Raw genomic sequence first — 20230 nt, forward strand, 5'->3', positions numbered from 1 at the left:
GAACCAACATGCATACTACAATGTATACATGTACTCTTAAATTATACAATTTAAAATGTACGTTGCTTTTAAAATATACATGACAGGTCTTTTTTGTATCTTATGAGAACATACATGTACATGTATGTATCATAGTAAATGAAATTTGATCAATGTACTTCACTGAAATGGTTTCACATTTTCCAAAATTCAAAGTTCAAGAATTTTTGAAAGTATCATTATACACAAAAAGGCTGACACTTAAGACTCCGGAATGATTCTAGTTCAGATTGAATTCACAAATATTTGACATCTCATTAAAAAGAATCATTTAGGGTTTTAAAAAAAAATGAAAATAGTAAATCAGGTTCCTTAGTTGGGGGGGGGGGGGGGAGCTGGAAGTGCGACTCACCACAAGGCCACGCAAGCTTACCTCCGACGTGCAATGCCCATCCTCATCAGCCGATGAGTTTCGTCTCTTAGTATCTGGCGGGCTGGAGCTAGCGAGCGCCGCTTCACTCATGGAGACTACCCCTTGGTGTACGCCACTTGTCACACTGGAAAAGTACCTCTGCGTTAAGTGAACGACAGGAGGGGGAGAAGAAATAGTGATCTTTGTCATTCCAGAATGGCTGAATGTCACCCAGGAGCCAGATGGGCAAATTCACACACAACAGATTTTTGTTTCACAGGCTACCGACCTTTCAGCACTATCCTGTATCTCAGGATCGGATCCTTATCGAACTCTTAAAAAACTTTTACTCCGTTCACACAACATTTCAAATCAGATTCAAAACTTGAATAAGGTGTTTTTGTTTAGCACTGAAAGGTTGAAAATCTTGACTCTGCTAAAAACAAATGTATGACCATATTCCAGATTGAATGATAATGATAATCTTTTTAACCCAATGTGACTGCAAACAAACCAAATAAAAATTGTGATTTCCCCAACACAAGGTAACATTCATTGCAGTCCCCGTCAGAATGGAATTGGTGGGTGAGTGGTTTTAAGATGTCTGCAATGGTAAGCAGGAGGTCGTGGGTTCAAGTCCCACCTAGCTCAAAATTCCATCTCTAGTAGGGCTATCCCGAATATACAAATATTTGATCACCAAGCGAATATTCGAATAGCTTTTTTGCCGGTTTGAATATTCAAAAAGAAAAAACTGTGCACATGCATACAAGTATGACTGTAAATAATCGTAAAAATGTGGTTTTTTATTATCAGATGCCACTTTTTTGTCGAGGATAACTTTTTTGTCGACACCTTTTTATTGGTCCCATTATTTTAGCTGGGTAAAGTCCCTTGACAGTTAGTAAGTAATTAGTGCAAAACACTCCAGTGGCTCATAATGTCCATCCCTGCATGCAAATTTTAACAGGCGCGCTTACTTATGCAACTTTTGACCAGCAAGGGAAGCTGCAGCTGCCACGTGTAAAACTTGATTGGCGAGTTTTTAATATTTGAATATTCAGTCAAGTTCAGATTCGAATAATTGAATACTACATTTTAAATTATTCAAAAATGGACATCCCAAATCTCTAGCGTCCCAACTTTCCATATATCTACACTTTGTTCATCCTGATCACCTTGAAACCCTTTGTCCCTATATTTTCTTTATTCTCATATTTGTGCCAGCCTCAGTTCTCCTCAAGGAATAAGCAATCATCCCCACCAACATCCAACTACATGACTGATTGTCGGACAAGAAGTTTGAAAGAAAAAATGCACTCTTTTGAAATTTGTTGAAATGCTTCTAAATAGCTATTCCCACGTAAAGCTGATCGCAATCAGCCTTTTATCATGGTTCAATCTGTACAAACTCTCCAAACATTGAAAGGATGTCATTCACTCATTTTCCCAGGAAACGTTTTTTACAGCACATTTAAGCAACCAAACAATGCAATATCTTCAGCATCCAGACCGGATAAATTTCTGAGCAAAAGATGCGCAATATTTATACAAGGCAACTGCACCGGCGCACCGATTTTTATGTAACCCTCCCCCGAGCTTTCCAGCGTTACATATGACAGCCAGAAGGCTAAGCTGTCTATTTTCATTGTGTACTACACCTTGAGGAGGCAAAATGCTGTGGGGATGAGGTTTATCGCAGCAAAGGAAATGGAAAATCTATACAAAGTAAACAGGTAGCGGGTGTACGGGGATACATGTGTATACGGCTACAGGTGTGTTGGCCTGCTAAATTGATATTTTTGCCCCCGGCTTTTTGGACGTTGAAAAATAATCTTGTTTGGGCTTTGTGTTGGGACTCAACAAATGATACGAGAGGCACGCAGCAGCCTCATCAGTTTAAGCTTTAGGGGGAGGGGGGTTGTGAGAAGCGCAATACCCCAGGGTAGGGGGAACAGACAATGCAGGTGGCCTGTTCGAATGAGTGAGATAATCAAGACAAATTGGAAGCATCACAAGGAGTGTATTCTTCCGATATGAAAATTTTGTTGAAATAACATTTCTTGTGGACGTTACTCAACGACGGTGCCCGGAGGCCGTGCAAAGCTGCACGCGGTTATTACGGTAATAACCAAACGTCCTAAAGCACTGTGTGTAATGACCATGAACCAATGGGAATACAGAGCCATATCATGAATATGTATTAAGTATCACACCTATTTTGTTTTATTTTCAATTATGGAAACATAGAAAGCATTACTAAGAATGGAGACTACTGAGCTTAGTGGATACACTGCTTTGAAAAAAATACCAAATTCTGTCGCCATGAAAACCACTTTTGATGACAGGCAGAGGAAATCAACACCACACCTCATCATTAGAGGCCAATGAAATGACAACTGCGCTGGCCTTGAAGTTTATTCAACGGCAAAGATAATTGTGCGCAAATGGAGATTTCTATTGTTTTATCACTACTTCAAGCAAAATGTGCCTCTTGAGTTTGCATGCTGTATGCTGTGCTTACTGCACAACAGAGCAACTACCGGTATATCTAGGTTCTGATGGTCACAAAAAAAGTGCATTAAAGAAATTGGCCTTTGTCAAAGAGCATAAATCAAACAGACACAAATGTACATGTTCCAGTACAAGTGCTGCCTTTATGGAAAGATCTTTCACACGATTCCAGGAAAGTCCATCGGAGGTTACAATGCTAGGGTTGTATACATTTTAAAAGTGTTTTTCATTCATTACAAATATCTGCTTCCTGTTACATTGTGTAGAATTGTTATGCATTTTTACAATTTAACAATAGACCTTTTTGTATTTTACCTGCATTCTGTCTTCTTGTTAAAATGGGTTAGTTTTTGGGTTGGATATTTCAAATTCACTTCATTTTTTAAAATTCATTTTTCTTGTTATAAATATGAATTATTTTTAATGGTTTTTAGTAAATCCACAACCAATTTAGTCTATGGGTCTTTGTGAAAAAAATGAACCATCAACTCGATTCCTTCACAAGAGAAATATTTTCTCTAAAACTGATCAGTCAAAGATGTGTTGCCCCCCCCCCCCAAAAAAATGAAAACCATGGCAAATTCTAACATGGAACCATCTTAAAAGAAGGTGGGTAACATTGAGGGTAAATAACAGGTACAGGAAGGGGGTGGGGAAATACTGGTGGGATATAATGGATAGCGAAGTCGCTCGTTTCCTAGCAGGGGACATTGGATAACGAGAAGTGAGGAAGAACTGCATTTAGAATGGGCAGCTTGGAATTAAGCCAAGTCCTGTATGTCGGATGAGATTCATATCGCGATTCTCTAACACAGTTTTCTGGCACTTAAATGGGAGGAAATTCATTTAGTGTGTACATTCATGATACACGTACGTTACTTTTAGCACACAAGAAAATTCCATGAAATTGTATTAATTCTGGGCAATCATATGTGTACTTTAATACATGTACCTCCTTATACATTTGTGCATCTTTTAAGGCTGAAAAGATTCAGTTGTCATCAAAATTTGGTGTAGAATTTTTAGACTGGCATCGAGGCATTTATTTTGTTGTTTTGAAACATGGACATTTACAAGGTTATTATCCATGTACGTGTAGCTTCTCAGAAACTGATCATGGTTTTTCTTGTTTTCCCTTGTTTTTAATGGTTCTATTCTTTACAAAAGTTTGAACAATGACATGTTGTAAGCTCAATATCCATCTGAGATGCATCTATCACAGAACAAATTTAATCAAGCTGTTTAAAAGTAACATAAAGCATTCTGCTCTCCGGGCATTAGACAACTTTCTATTACCAACTTGCAGATTCTTTCTTTTAGATTTGGTTCCAAAATGCATTAAACAATGACCTAAAGTTATGAAGAAAGCTACGAGACAGTTGAACCTTTCAAAATTTGCCAGACATCAACAAATCTCTCTAGCCACCAATTTAACATACCGGGTAAATGTAAATGAACTTTCTCACTCACACGTTCTGAGAGAGAATTGAACTTTGTAATAAATTGACAGAGGGTTTTCCTAAATAAGTTATCCTATACATTCTCTGCAAATGAACAGCTGATAACACACAGTGTCTAAATTCTTTACAGGGTAACAAAAAAAGAAACATGTACCTACAGCTGTCCAAAACCACATACTCAAAAGACAGAAACGAGCAGCACCTTTAAAGGGAAGATACAACATTTGCAAACATCAAAAAAATGATATGAGCAAATTATCACGAAATACCTTACTGGATTGTTAGGGAGTGACAGTCTAAAGCATCCTGTAAAATCGTGGCTCCTGGTGTACTGACATTTTCAAGAAAATTTGTATTTTTCCAACACTGGTCGGCCGACCAGCGTTGGAGAAAAAACTGGTTTTTTTCCTCAAAAAACTGCTCCTATAATGTTTCATATTTAGTTATTCGGCATTTCTTTGTAATTGATGGCACATATGTGGAGGGGTACAAGCCTGCTAGACTGATTCTCTGACCTTACAATTCCCCAAAGTCTATAAATTGCTCCGTTTCATCTTAAGTGGATCAGGGAACAAGACTACAAGAACATGATTGGTTGTCTTGGTTTTTCAAGCATCTACAAGCTCCAAACGTGAAGCAAGTCAGTTTAACAATATTTGCTATAACATACTAATCCTCCAATCCATTTATTTCTGAAAATTGCAGCAAAAGCAAATGTTGTACATTCCCTTTAATTACGACCGATGTAAGACAGTAAAACACAAGGGCCCCTAAGAGACTAGCACCCAAGCAGAGCCAGAAGCAGTTTCCCATGACAAAACGGAACTGGCACAGACAATTTACATACAGTCCAGCCCCATACGGGACTAAACACAAACAACTCGAGCTGGCAAATAAAAACAAAGCCAGGTGCCAAACGGAACCGATCATAAACAAGATTGTCATGGTAACAGTCATAAATATGGCCTGGCCAATAATAATCACGCACGCTGTGTGGTTGTGTACATGTACGTCTGTGTGTCAGCAATGAGGCCAATTTATGGACTTTATTATGATTGGAATATATTTCAAGGGTAAACGTGGGAGTTTTTTTACATATTGGCCTCTTTGCAAAGGTTCCCTGACTGGTGAAATATGGTAATATATACAACTTGAGTGGGGTAATAACTAATACTTTTTGCCCAGTACGAAATTATCCTTTAAGAAATTCTTCGAGTCAATGCCACATTAAAAAAAAATTGGAAACACCTGCCTGATAATAGGCCTACATGTAGTATTGAAAACAGGATTCTTAATAGGCTTTTCAATTTAAAAAATCTTGAAAATTATTATACATTGACCATTTGAGTTTCAATGCACGACATTTGTAGCCGTTTAGAGAAACACACGTAGTGACCACAATAGGGCACTATTTGGTTTTGGTGCACTTTCTTCTTTTGTATTGACCCAAATTCACCAACAGCAAATAGTGCCCTCCTGTTGTGTCCGCTATCTCTCAAAAGGCCAACACCTTGTGAAGAAACATCAGTTGGCTCAGCACAGATATCTACATCAAAGTACCAAGTACACCAGTACATGTACAATGTACATGTATCATAGAAAAGTCAGCTGCCCTTAAGCAACAGTGAAGTACATCACAGGCAATATCTCTCTACGCATGCATTCCACTTTAACATTACTTTCACCAAATGAGGTCAAATGAGGTCACTCAGTGGACACATAATAAAATACCGAGTTTTTGCAAACCTATGATGCCATCCCATCGGACCCATTACAAGGCTGTACGATGACAAAGTGGCCCAACATCCACACACGCACAATGATCACACTTGATAAGACGCCTTCTGCAGTTATGGCTATCAAAACCAGAATCAACGATGGATTTCCAATTTTCTATTTATGACTAAATACACCGGGGGTCATCTGAAGACTTACCTGATAGCAGTTAGACTCCATGACATAGTCGGAGTGGATAGCGACCGGGACGCGAGGGTAATACCATTCCCCCATCATTGCACCGACAGGGAAACAATAACACTGCCACAACCGATTAATTATACACCTGTCATGCCTCTCTGCTGGCGCACTTGAAACAGGACAGTGGGATCCTCACGTGTGTACATAAACACAAGTACGGACTGGCCGGCTGTACGTCTGCCTTTTATAAGCAGGGAGGAAAACTACTTACAATCTACTCATCATACTGTTACAGAATCCAAACTTTGGGAAATCACACATGTATATAGACATAGAGAGACAGTTTCATGTGATGTCACTTTTTTTTTTGTCCGACGATCAATCACCAGCACTTAGTTTGATGAGATAAAGAATTCTTATTCCTGGAGGAATACGATTGCATGATACGGTGGGGGCTGATTTGATTGGGACTTTTCTTGCCATCAGGGCACTTGTCACTTGTTTTCAAAGACAGGCCTAGCCTGCAATCAAGCGTGAAGATGGACAATAAGTGGCTAACAAAAGATGACATTAGCCATTAACAGACACGTCTTTTCCTCAGTCTGTATTATTCGCAGTCCGCCGTCACCCGCACGGAGCAAAAAGCTTACTGGGAATCAAGAGTGAAAGAGTAGTTAAAAACTGGCAAAAAGGCACACCTACTACTGGCATCTCCATCGAGACCAACAAACCGAATTATCTGGTTATTATCTCACCTCTTCCACGGTCCAAACTGACAGAAGGTTCTCAACTTAGGAGTAATTGCTGCAGAACAGCTTTTCATATTTGCAAAGATGAGCACGTTCGTTGACCACGCTCGTCACTTGAGGTGTCCAGGCGATGAACTTGATTAAATTTTATCGTGAGAGCTACTCTCTCACTCTCTCTCTTTCTCTCTCTGAAGAGCTAGCTAAGGAACTTGAGGTAATTATCGGTTGTTTTGGGAGCTGGGGGCCGCAGAGGTTAGGACAGTGTGAGCATCCTGACTTGAGTTCCAACCAAGGAGATGATGAGAAGATCGTGGGGAGGAAGTATGTTCCAAGGAAAACAGGTGGTAAAAACAGGAAACCTTAGATTATGATGCAAAATTAGGCAATAGAAGACGCCTGGCAATAGGATGCATTGTAACTGACAAACATTCACGCCGCAGGCTTGTTTTCTTTCTGTACTGTGCCTTGTCAAGACCCTTGGAAGAGGTCGTAGGGACAGTCTTTGACAGCCAATGCTACAAACACTCTCTGTTTGTAGGGGGTTATTTTTGTCCAGAGCAGCCTCCAATATGCAAATAGAAACAGGATCGTCTTGAAAGACTGCCACTTCCACACAATATTTTCAGAGGAAATCGAAGATGTAAAGGAAAATATTTGTATACTATTTGGCCTTGTCTCCCAGGCCTATCTGATGAAAGCTTTTTTCCACAAAGTCATTGCCTGCCTTGGTGCAGAGCACACAATGTATGAAGACAGCACTTTTAAGAAAAACAAAAAACAGATTCCCCTGAACCAAGTCGCAGTTACTGATTTCAGCTTCCTGACAGATTGAATGAAAACAGATCATCACTGGAGTAAGGATGTAACTTCCCTCCAGGGTCTAGAAGAAAACAGTACTTAGATGTAAAAAAAAAAAAACTAGAAGTAAAATCGTACTTTACTCTTAACTACCGGTATAAGTCAGCTTAGGTTGCAAAGTTGTAATTTACATACATGTGTGTGTGAACTGATCAAATCAAGATTTGAATTTTTTTTCATTTTTAAAAATTTTTTAAAAGAATTTCATGCAAACTTACTGTACATGAGGTCTTAACCAGTTCACGTCGGATGATTTGTATACACGCAAAGGTTTTGCAGTTTTTATAACGGACGACGGATAAACACGCAACAAGCGAGGCCGGAAATATCTGTCTGCCACCCGCTCCCAGCGAGCGAGGCCAGAAATATCAGGGTGTGCTACCTGCAGACGACGGCCTGAACCCGTCTGGCATCCAGGTTCGTGCAAAACAATCCCGCGCCTGGGTCCGGTCACTGTCAAAATTATCCAGGCGTGAACTGGTTAATTAAGTATTAAAAATTCAGTATACAACCCCAAATAAAATTTTAAACTTAAAAACAGCAAGAGAAAGACCAATTCAACAATTCAAGTAAAACGGCCAGGACTAATTGTTTCTAATTCAGTTGAAAATTTACATAAAATTGTAATCAAATAGAGAGCAGAGAGGTAGTTTCTGAGCAGAAAATGTTGCTAAGCACGTTTTATGTGCTAAGCATAAACAGCAGAGCACCAGCCAACAGAAACGTTTATCAGATTACATTGTCAGTGGTAACCAGTTTTTGCCAAGCAAATCTTTTGTATGCTTAGCCAAATTCTGTACTCGACAGGTTCTTGAAATCAGTGGCAACAATAAAAAGTTTTACACTTGTACAGTAACACAAGACTCCGTTCAAACATTTTTACTTTAATGAACACAAAGCTGGGAAGCAATACTGAAGAGAAAGGAAATGTCCAGTGTTTCCCAGAGCTGGGATTTGGGGTTAGAAACTCCAACGAAACCAAACAAAACAAGTCACTCTGATGATCATTGCCACTAATTATAGCTTATGGCTCTCTCCAGGGATGCTCGGGAGAATGTTGTTGTTGAAAACGCGTCATAATACTGCATGTATGTTCTTCAAGGCTGGTCTTTTTTGTAATGCTCAGATGTGCCTGAATCTATAGGACAAGTACGGAAGACCGAAGTTAACACAAGACTAGCTGAATTATAGGGTTTCTCTTAACTTTATATTTTCTAGATGGCCTGACCAATTACATAAAACTCAGTTTTAAAAAAATCAATCAGTAGGCCTATTTAAATAATTAGTCCACAATGGATGTTTATTACTTTTTAGTATTCATTTTTTTTACATTCTATATTTATTTGAGTGACATACCTCATACGATTGAAGAAATGACGATCCCCACCCAATTTTTACATTTTACATTATAATATGAAAGTGACAAGTTACTAAAGCGAAAAGTTTTCCGAGAAAACACAGTAACTATAACCCCGCTTGTCAGATCAGGCCTATTTGGGGAGTGTACTCACTGGTCCATCACACTTTTGACTGGTAAAATACATGAAGCTACCGCTAGTACATTGTACACCAGCGAGAAAAGTAAACTCAAGGATTATGATGAAAGCACAATTTAAGCTGCCTCCGAGCTAATTTTGGCAGAGCAGGATGAGATGGGTAAAAGGGATGTCTCCTTTAATGTACGAAGAAAAAAACCATAAAGAATACCCCAACAAGAATAAAAGATTGAGTGGAAGCGTGATAGCTTTAATGCCTCTTGCTGAAAAATCCACCTTGGGATAAGTGTCGGCAGAACATCTTCAAGGGAATCCTCCCCCTCCTCAACGCCCCCTTCTCTTCTCATCCACACAATCCCCAACATCACCCCCTCGTTGACTCTCGCCTCTACAAACACCTTCCAACAAGGCCCCCCTCCCCCCACCCATCTTCCCCTCCCCCCTACCTTCACTCTCATCTCTCTAGGACAGTGCCGGAATTTCCTCCAATTATGAGGCAAAGTTCTAAAAATGAAGAAGACTGTCTGAGAGCAACGGAAGGAGACTGACAAATATGTGACACGCAGAGGAGGAAATAGAATGTAGGGGGCTAATGAAATCAAGCCAAACTCAATATAGTTGAAATCCTGACATCAGGGAAAACATCGTGTAGATCAGCTCCATACACGAACATGAAGGGGACTTCAACTTAGCGGACACCACCGGTAATTGGCCAATTATTTTCACAGTGTTTTAAGACTGACCCCCTCCGAGGATCTGAAAAACAACCGCGGGTAATGGCGCATTCCCAGCACACAAACAGGCAGCACTGTCAGGAACAGCATCGCCGGCCAAACAAAATTCATCAACTGGGATTGATTAGGAAACTTTTTTTCTGCAAACTTCCAATTTTGGATTGTATGGGTTCAGGGAAGCGCTCGTAAAATAATCATTTGTCATCGTTTGTTTGGAAGCTGAAGCATTGGCACTACAGCCTGAACATTATCCAGGTATACTCATTTCTACTCACCTGGTTATGTCTCTTTTTCGTTGAGCCGGCCAACGAACCAAAACCAAAAAACACTGCCAACTCAGTAAGCCCTAGACCATTCCTATTTACTCACACATTGTTCGAACAATAAGTCGAAGCCTTTTTGACCTTACACTCAACCAACACAATTGGGACTGTGTCACCAAGTTGTATGGAAAATCAGTCAGCTCCTTTTTTTATCACTTAAATTATATTGATTGCCTAATGAGTAAGTCCACTTTTGGTTACATTTTGTTTTAATTCACTGGAAACCCGATACAATGCTAAACTGTGACATGTGAAACTGAAATGTTGACAATTAATTCAACAAAAAAAAAATCATCCATCAAATTTTTTCAGAGTTTGGTTTTCCTTTCTTTTTTTTCTGATTGCGTTTTTACAATTGTCTTTTTGTAAAAGGTAAATTTATGGATGAATATAAGTTGCAGAATAGTATTTTTCTGGTTTTAGTGTGTGTGTGTTTGTTTGCTTTGGAAAAAGGAAAACATTCACCTATAATATACAAATACTTTCTTGGAAGATTGACCGAAAGTAAAATCAATTTTATAGCCGGGATAATATCTCAAAGTATAATATCCCTCACTGCTTTTAGTGCTGTTTAATCGCAAGTGCAGCGCATTATGTACGAATAAATTTACTTGGAGAACTTTGTATACACAATGGCAAACAGCAGAGAAAACAGACCACTTCCCTCTGACATTTATCTAGGGAGTTGTGTAAACAACGAATGCATTTCTTGTTTAGATTCCCCTTTCCATTAATCTTCAATACACTTGTTATTATGCTAATGTTGTTGGCTTGTTTATCCAAAGCCAGCTACATACAGAGGTCAGTAATTTAATCTTGGCGGGACTGTTCCATCGTGGCGGGATGGGTGAGATATTGTTTTTGAGGGGGACAAATAAAGTAAAGCTAATACAAACAATCAATCTATAGACATTGGGGCCATGTATGGGGTGACTCATATTTTAACCTAGTAATACCTACATATTATAACAGCAATTTTTCTTTTAGAAAACTAACATCAGATACATATTATCACTTGATTCGAAATTGAAACCTTCAGAATTCAGGCATTCAACGTGAAAAGTCCCCCTACTCCTTAAGGACATTCCAAGCCAACCACAACAAAACTTTCTGCGGTGTTGTTATGTTTTATGGTGTAAACGGGAAGTGAAATGAAACAGGAAATCGAACAAAAAATCACGAGTCCAACTATTAAAATATTTTACTTGTGGCACATCAAAAACATTCATTTTAAATGTTTTAACAAAAAATATATGACAGTCTAAGCCAGAATTTCAAGATGTGTCCAATGAACAATATGGCATAATCTTTCAGAATAAAACAAGCATCTCAAGAAAAAGTGTTCTTCTTTCTTTCATTTCAAGTTTCAAAACTTCAAAATTTACAAATAGGTAACAAAAAAATGAATATTGTACTTAGTTGACAAAAATCTCTGGTACATGCAACAGTTTATCATAGAGCTTCCTCAAAGGTACATACATGTACATGTATGTATTCCACTGCAAGAATGATAGTTCCCTCAAGTAAGGTTTACTAGTATTGTGTAGAACCCATGTCACCTGCACAGGGCCCTACTGCAGTGACTCATTGGTTGAAAGTTACACGGGTGCTAGCCAATAGGGAGGCTTGTATGCAAATGAAGGTGATCAATTCACATGTCATTGGCACCACCTTCATACAGTGCTAGCCAATGGGGAGGCTTGTATGCAAATGAAAAGGATCCATTTCACATGACATTGGCACCACCTTCACACAGTGCTAGCCAATGGGGAGGCTTGTATGCAAATGAAGGGGATCCATTTCATATGACATTGGCACCACCTTCACACAGTGCTAGCCAATGGGGAGGCTTGTATGCAAATGAAGCGGATCCATTTCACATGACATTTGCACCACCTTCACACAGTGCTAGCCAATGGGGTGGCTTGTATGCAAATACCTGTGTTCTTTAGACCCATTTTATAGGAAATGGACACCACCTACACACTGGTTGGCATTCATGAGGACATTCTGGTTTCAAAGCTTTTTATTGCATGAAAATGAAGGTTTGAAAATTTGATTCATTTGAATTTTCTCAATTAAAGCTGTTTGCATTTTTTATTCATGCTCACATCAATTACATGTATAAATAAAGTCAAGTTAATGTGATAACATTTGAAATTATTTAAATTTTAATTATGGAATGGAACAAGTCAAGCACATCGACAAAGACAGCATGTCTGTTCATTGTGGTTGACCAGTCTACGACAGGCCAATTTACACTTGAACCACAAAGAGCTTTTTCACCACGGAACAATAGCAACCCCACACATAATCCATTCTTTCAAAAGTAAATGGCACCACTTTCCCACCACAACAACCATCCCCCCTTCCCCCTTGATCAAATTGGATATTCAGCGCTGAGAAAAGCCAGGATAAATAATAAATGGGGCAAGAACCTCCATTGCACAAACAAGACTAACGGCAGGTTGGCAGCTGTGCATTCAAAACCTTGTTGTTATATGCGAGGGCAAATGAACCACCTAGGCCCGGCCATTTTACTATGTAAACAACAGCCAACACAAAACAAGCAACGGGTAAACAAACACACACCCAACCTCCGCGCATTTCTTTTTTCCTTTCGGAGTAGAAAGCTCCTTGGTCGATGCCACTCGGGGAAGAGAACCGAGCAAGTGTATTATTCTAAAGACTAGGCAGAGCACCATCATTATTTTATTTGGGCTATTATGTTTCACTCGCTGGCAAGCAAAGAGACGAGAAGCAACATCTGAGTGGCCATTATTAACGCGATTACCATTTTAAATGGCTCTGCATCACTGCACGGAGCGCGACCCAAAAAAATTGAACCAAGAGACCAACGGAATCAGGGAGATGTGTCGGTAGTTATGCAGGAAGCAGGAATTTACAGCAGGAAGTGTTTTGCTGGGAAATTTGCATAAATACAGTTTTTGTGAGAAATTCCATGGAAATAAAATCAGGGAATCAATATTGTTAACTCAAAATTTAGCGAAACCCTGAAAGCTCCAATTTCAGCAATTCAGAATTAGCGATTTACCATCGTGTTATTTATCAACAGGGCACGTTCATTGTCAGCTAAAATTTGGCATTTGTGGGTCGCAGTGATTCCTTTAAAGACTGTGAATTCCATTTTGAATTATCGCCATTGGGAACCGCACAGGATTATGTGCCTCGAGGCTTTGTGTTTGTAGTAAACAACAGATGGTGGTCATATTGTGAAGTGGACGCAACGTCACAACTTAAAAGCATCCTTAGTCCTAGTCCAAACACGCACCTGACAGCGAAAGATTCTTCATCTAACAATTCTTGAGATTTTGATAAATGACACAATAAAAATCACACACATGCATTGTATATATCAACAAAGGATGAGGGAAAAATATAAAAAGCAACAGAATTGGTCTTATTAACTTTATGCACACCAATGTTGGTGGCAATTACAAAAAAAATGTAATAGTACAACACGAGTACTTCTCTGATTTAAAGTATTTATCATGCATGTTGTCTCACAAAGTAGGAAACACAGTCCTGCAACTTTGGTTCAGCAATTACATTATCTCCCCCCCCACAATCCTTGACTTGCTGCCCCCTAGAAATGTTCCAGGAGACAGCTGGATTCTCAGATACATTTGTCCTTGAACATGAACAACTAAAATTACCATGCCAACCAATGCAGTAAACTTAGTCAGTATGCATTGTCAACAACATGTCTTCAATTTTTGCCCATTATTTATAACCACCTTTTCTTAAACATTTAATTGCGGTGTCTATTTCTTAAAAAGCCCAGATAAATAAATGCCAAACTCAGGCATGCAACTGGAAATTTAGAAAAAAACGAGGAAACTCCAAATCACGCAAGACTTTGTACATTTTTTTTTTCAATTTGTAATGAGAATGAATTTTTTTTTCAAATTTGTAATGAGAAGTTAAAAACGAGGAAATCAGCGGATCCGAGGAAAAGTTACATGCCTGCAAACTTAATAAAATGGTTTTAAGTTGCAATCCCATGCTACTTTGGAATTTTATCTAAAGTATATATTCTTTTGTTAAACTGCTATTTTTCTAACAATATAACTTGGTAATACTTTTGAATGAGACATCGATCCCCCCCCCCCAAAAAAACCAATCGGCTCATGTTCAGTTATTGAATTATTACTTAACAAATTTTTGATTACTTGCAGCCTGACAATAATTCCATTCTCATGGTTAGGCTAATACCAATCTCCTAGTATTAGTTGGGTCTGTTTGTTTGTTTTTAAATATGGTTGAAGATGCCTCCCTCCTCCAAAAAAATATATAATATTTAAAAAGTTGGGTTTTTTTTAGTTGGAAAACATACAAGTTGAACAGGAAAAAATAGAATTTTCAGGGAATTGAAGACTGCAAATTTCATTTTCAGAACTTCAGATCTCCAAGAGATTTAAGAAGATTCAGGATTGAGGGAGGTACAGCCCAAATACTCCAATTTTGTTGTGGGCATGAAGAATAGATTGCCACTTGTTTTATTGTATGATCGAGGAATTTGGAGTATTTGGCCATTTTGGGAAGGTAGTACATTGTATTCTGTTTTAGGATAATTAAGGTTAAAAAAAAAAAATGATGAAAGTGATAAAATGGGGTGTTTGGAGGGAGTTCTTGTTTTATGCAAAGTCCTTACCAATACCAGTTAAGTGTCAAGGTCAATATAGACAAACTATTCACATGAACTGGGCCGGACGAAGGCATTCCCTTTTCAAAGTTCAAGGTGTTACTTGTAGCCTGACTAGTGATTTGACGTGTGATAGACTTACCATGGAGGAATTTATGAATGTATTCCTCCGTGGACTCACATCTGTGATGTGAATATGTTGGCAACACTGGAGGCCCCCATAAATGACTTCACCATTTGTTGGATATGGGTACAGTCATTAGAAAGAATTGGCAACTGTTCAAAATCCTTGGTTACAACTATTTTTAAAATTGGCCTACTTCACAATACTTTGCCTTTGGTCTGACACTGAAGGTTCCAAATGTATCGTAAGGTGTTAGAGTAACACTTACCGGACAGGACATGACAATCTATCAATCATACTAATGATTGTGATGTGAACACCAATGACATGTAGGCCTACCAAAGGCGAAGTAAAAAAAAAAAGTTTCTCGTCCCTGCCCGCTTCCTTTTTGGAGGCCGCCTGGATTTTTTTATTATTTTTTATTTTTGAAAAATGCAGTAAAAAACACCGAAAAAGTCCACAAATTCATCGGAAAATAAATATCAATACCAATACAACTCTAAATGACACTGAAAATATGTTCAGTTCTCTTGTCCAACTTGTCTTTCATTTTAAAAGCGTCTTTGAGCAGTGGAACACCAACGGTTGCAGGAAATTTTAAAATGGCAGTCATCTTGAAAAAAAAATTAAAAATAGAAAATAAAAAGCCCCGCTTCCTCCTTTTTTTCAAAAACCACGGACGAGAAACAGGTTTGTTTTTTTAATTCGGCCTAATGAAACTCTGCTAGAACTTAATTTTGAGATTTGCAAGTTTAGTATCATAATAGTTAATGAAAATGAAATAATCAGTCCAACAATGGTGTAGGTGTTCCTTCCTCCATGGTCCAAACATAGACATAGAGCTCTATGACAATGACATGTTCCAATTAACATGATTAAGTTACCCCCCCCCCTTTTTTTTTTAGCCTTTTTAAAAAGTTTTGTGTAGGCCCAAAGGCCAAGGCAAGGGCCACGATAAAGAGGGAATTCAGTCGATCTTCATTCTCAAAACGACACTTATTCACAGCAAACTGTGTCAGAAAATGCCACCCTAGTTGATAGTAATAATATAAATCTATTCTTTCACTACAATTCAGATCAAATCATGCAAGCTAGTCATCCCTACTCATAATGGCGTTATATTCAGATTTGGACGGCCAGGGTCAGTCACGAAGTCGAAGCTCGAATTGAAATTAAAAAGACATAATTTTTCGACAACAGTAGAGCCTAAACTTCTTTTAAAAACGACTCCAATTATAAATTTATGTTCTTCATCTCGTCCATTTTGGCCATTTATTGTACGCGCTTCAATCGAAATGGACCACAATTTGCCTCAGCAACCCCTACTTTTGCCGTCGGTAAGTTTGCTCTCTTTGCGAGAGTCCATTCGGAGTCCGGATGTATTGTAATATCACAATGCACGTTGTATGCATGCATCGCGCATGGCCGGTCGCACACATGTAAAGCTAGCTAGCTGCAGATTGTGTTGTTCACTATGCAAATTTATTTATTCCACAGGCAGAGAAAGACTTCCATTGCCACAAACAACAACAAAAATACATAATAAGAACCAAGCAGTTTATACAAAATCGAGCTAAGCTTGCAGCAGAATCACCCTTGATTTGTAATGCTTGGTACCTACCTTGGGATTTTCTTGCAAGAATCGAGCCCAGCGCGGAACAGGGTTGTGAAATTCTCTTGATTTAGAGACGAGACTGAGACATCGAATTTTGTGTACAGCAAATGTAAAGGCGCATCTCGATAAACAACGCTGATTATCGGTCCGCCCCTAGCCGGGACAATTCCAACCTAAACTGTCCAATAAATTCCCCTTTCCTTCGAATATATGTACCAGTGATACGATATGGTATTTGTGTTCACCCCTGTGCCTTGGTAATTGCAACAAAATCCACTTCAGGATGAATTTCGGACTATTTCAGATCCAGAATTCATTGTTGTTTCTAGTCGCACTGTGTCCGATCATGACGTCAGCTTAACCTGCTGCGTAAACAAGCATGGTGCACGATGGTGTGAATGTTTGAGCGCCGTCGACTGCAACTCAAGATTTCGGTGACAATTTCAATGTGTTTGTCAGTTTTGTGCATGGCTTGTGGAACGTTGTTTGTGGTCAATATAAGCCATAGTAAAAATTGCAATACCTGTCTTTATAGCATTGTAACAATCGATTTTCAGTGCACATTGATCACATTTTTTGGATCAAAATTTACTGTTTGCATTCGGTAGTGATCATGTGTGTGTACACTGTCAATGCATTGTGTGCACTGGTTCCATGGGGCATATGCTGTCTGTACTCGTTTGGTGTGGGGACCAGCGATTTTTAGAGTTGCATCAGTCTGTGTATTAAAATTGTAACACTAACAGTTTACTGCACAACTGAACTGCACTAGAAAAAAGTCATGATCAGCTAAGAACAAACATATCTTATTACACAAGTTAGATTTGTCATGACTCTTTCTCTTTTTTAGTCATAAATGCAATGAAGAGGGCATCCAACGTTGGCTAGTAATAGTAATAATAATATAAAGTAAACTGAAGCCCTTTTTTTTAGATCATTGAAGGACTAGTTCAGTTGTAACATGAGCATGATACTGTGAGGGCGCTCTGTGCAAGCTCTCTATTGTTTCCCGACCAGTATTTTCATGTTATGTGTATAGAGCTGTGAAATGTAACCCATGATCTTTCACCGTCATATTTAATCAACGTGCATTCAAAAAGGTGTAATGACAAACTTCACGTTCACCCAGCTTCCCTATAGACCGCTTGCAGACGCGTTCGATAATTGACGCGCGAAGGTGCGCGACGCCATGTTGTGGGACAAAATGTGCATGGATAGATATGCGCTTGTCCCACAACATGGCGTCGCGCGCCTTCGCGCATCGATTATGGAACGCATCTGCAAGCGGTCTATAAGTTGTAATTACTGTTACAAGGAGAGTGCACAAAGTCTATGGAGAGTCAAGAAAATGTTCTAATCTAAGTATTTCCTAAGGAAAGAATGTTGCAACCTGACGCCACTTCAGCATTTGTGTACAAAGTCTATGAAGAGTCAAGACAATTTTCTAAGTATTTCCTAACAAAATTGGAAATGTTTCTCAGTCCCAGATTCATGTCTACTCTTATCATCATTTCTGCAACGACTGACCTTCATTGAGATGATACAAAATGTATATGAAGAAAAAAATAGCATCGGGTTGCAACATTCTTTCCTTTCCTAACAACATTGGAAATTTTTCTCAGTCCCAGATTCATGTCTTTTCTACATTTTTGGTATGACTGACCTTCATTGAGATAATATATGATGGAAAAAGTGGCATCGGGATGCAACATTTATTCCCAAATCCTCCATTTACACCATAAACAAACCTCTGTGTGTATGACTTTGTTGCTGCTTTCAATAGGGGACATTGAACATTAGAGGACAATAGGGTCCCCAATTCCCGAGAGGTCCCCAATTTGGATTCGTGTACAAAACATATGGGAGGTCTTCCTAAAAAGTTACTACATGCACAAACAAAGAGGGACAATATAGGGGTGCCGATTGCAGGCAAATACACACTTGTGTGTTTGGGGGGGGGGGGCTGAGGGGGTAGGGCAAACAGGAAACCAAGTTCCATCATATTTGAATACATTTAGCTGCTGCAAGGTTATGACGTTATGCGTAGTGGCAATCTTGTGTTATTTGAATTCAGCAACAACGAAGACACAATAGGTTCACTCGTACATATCAAGGCAAAACAAATTGCCCTTTAAGATGGCTGCTACGCATAAGATATATTGATACAATTAATTATTCATTATTTCAATGTTTTTTTTTTCATTTTGATGCAGGTGCTCTGTGCTGTAAGGACAGCTTAGCCAGTCTAAACCTGACCCATGTGTTGTGATTGAGAAAAATCCTGATTGAGTAAAAAAAAATTACTTATATAATGTAAGTATAATTAACCAGAGGTCATGTTGCATTTTGATTATTATGCTATGTCTTGGCTGTTAGTTGTTTCCTCTCAAAAAATGCACATTAGCAAAAACATCTTGTGGTTCACTGCACGTAGTTATAGTGGCAGACTGGGACCGTGAGTGAAAAAAAAAACTTTACTCTCTCTTTAACTTTAAGCCAACAAAATTCTCCAAAATTTTCATGAGGCTAAAAGGTCCTCAGTATTTCACCAACCAAGTTTGAAGTCCCAATTCAATTTTTTAAAGGAGACTTTTCTCCAACATTTTGCACCTGAGAGTGAAGCCAAGTGATTTCAAGTTGTAGCCTAAGAGTAGACTGGCACACGTTTAATGGTTTGAAAAGATTGACCCTTCAGTGGTCTGGTGGCAGACTATGAAGACTGCATACCAGATATGTTTCTTTTGACACAGTTGATTGATGCAGTACTAAAGGGTTGTTGGACTGGGACTCTCATACATGGTATTGAGAGTCCCAAATTTTCGGACTAAAAGTGGAGGTGATAGTTATTAATTTGAAATCATGACTCTACACTCGGACTGCAGCTCCTGACTTCAATAATCCTAATCGCCCTGAATCCTCCAAAATCCTTTTTGCAAATTGGAGGAATTTGCAGAATTGAGGTTACATGGCCAAAGTGCGTTGCTGATTTCGGAGTACGCACTGTGTCAAGGTCTTGGGCCGGACCTTGTGTTGTTTATGCTCAGCCGTGCATAAATTTAGTCCTTGATTATACTTGACATCCTCCGCACTGCTCCAGGATGTCACTGCCTCTGCCTCAGCCTATTGACAGTCATAGCCGGAGGATTTTGCAGGATTCAGGCAGTGGTCACCCCTGCACGGACCATATTCAAGAAACAACGGAGGAATTTGCAGGATTGAGGCTATATATGCTATTTTTCCATGAGGCCAATTGGAGGATTTTGCAGGATTGAGGCTACATCCTAGCAAAAAGGCCTAGGGAGTTAGGGATAATAACAAGAATATCACCGTTGGAATGCAGCATTATGCTGTAACTTTTTTGCCGGACAGACTTTTGGTTATGG

The 20230-nt window shown here is 39.0% G+C and overlaps 2 protein-coding genes across 9 annotated transcripts in view; one reads left to right on the forward strand and one right to left on the reverse strand.

Moving 5' to 3' along the window:
* Positions 1-16979, reverse strand: part of LOC119737339 (forkhead box protein P1-like) — a 54487-nt gene extending 37508 nt beyond the window's left edge. For 5 of the 8 annotated variants that reach the window (XM_038211618.1, XM_038211620.1, XM_038211617.1 and 2 more), the window contains exons 1-2: positions 6301-6390; positions 392-550 (exon numbers count right to left, since the gene is read on the reverse strand). In XM_038211618.1, the coding sequence (XP_038067546.1) occupies positions 392-550; positions 6301-6378 (237 nt within the window). In that variant the 5' untranslated portion in view covers positions 6379-6390. Of the gene's footprint in view, positions 1-391; positions 551-6300; positions 6391-7037; positions 7484-16853 lie in introns of those variants that run through there. The other 3 variants (XM_038211623.1, XM_038211621.1, XM_038211622.1) reach the window with 3 other exon arrangements.
* Positions 16980-17195: 216 nt separating this feature from the next.
* Positions 17196-20230, forward strand: part of LOC119737340 (S-adenosylmethionine sensor upstream of mTORC1-like) — a 36309-nt gene continuing 33274 nt past the window's right edge. The window contains exons 1-2 of the mRNA XM_038211624.1: positions 17196-17281; positions 19061-19160. The gene's annotated coding sequence lies outside the window, so the exon portion shown is untranslated. The remainder of the gene's footprint in view (positions 17282-19060; positions 19161-20230) is intronic.

Source organism: Patiria miniata, unplaced genomic scaffold (genome assembly GCF_015706575.1).
Source record: "Patiria miniata isolate m_02_andy unplaced genomic scaffold, ASM1570657v1 HiC_scaffold_3, whole genome shotgun sequence".
NCBI classification, from domain to species: domain Eukaryota; kingdom Metazoa; phylum Echinodermata; class Asteroidea; order Valvatida; family Asterinidae; genus Patiria; species Patiria miniata.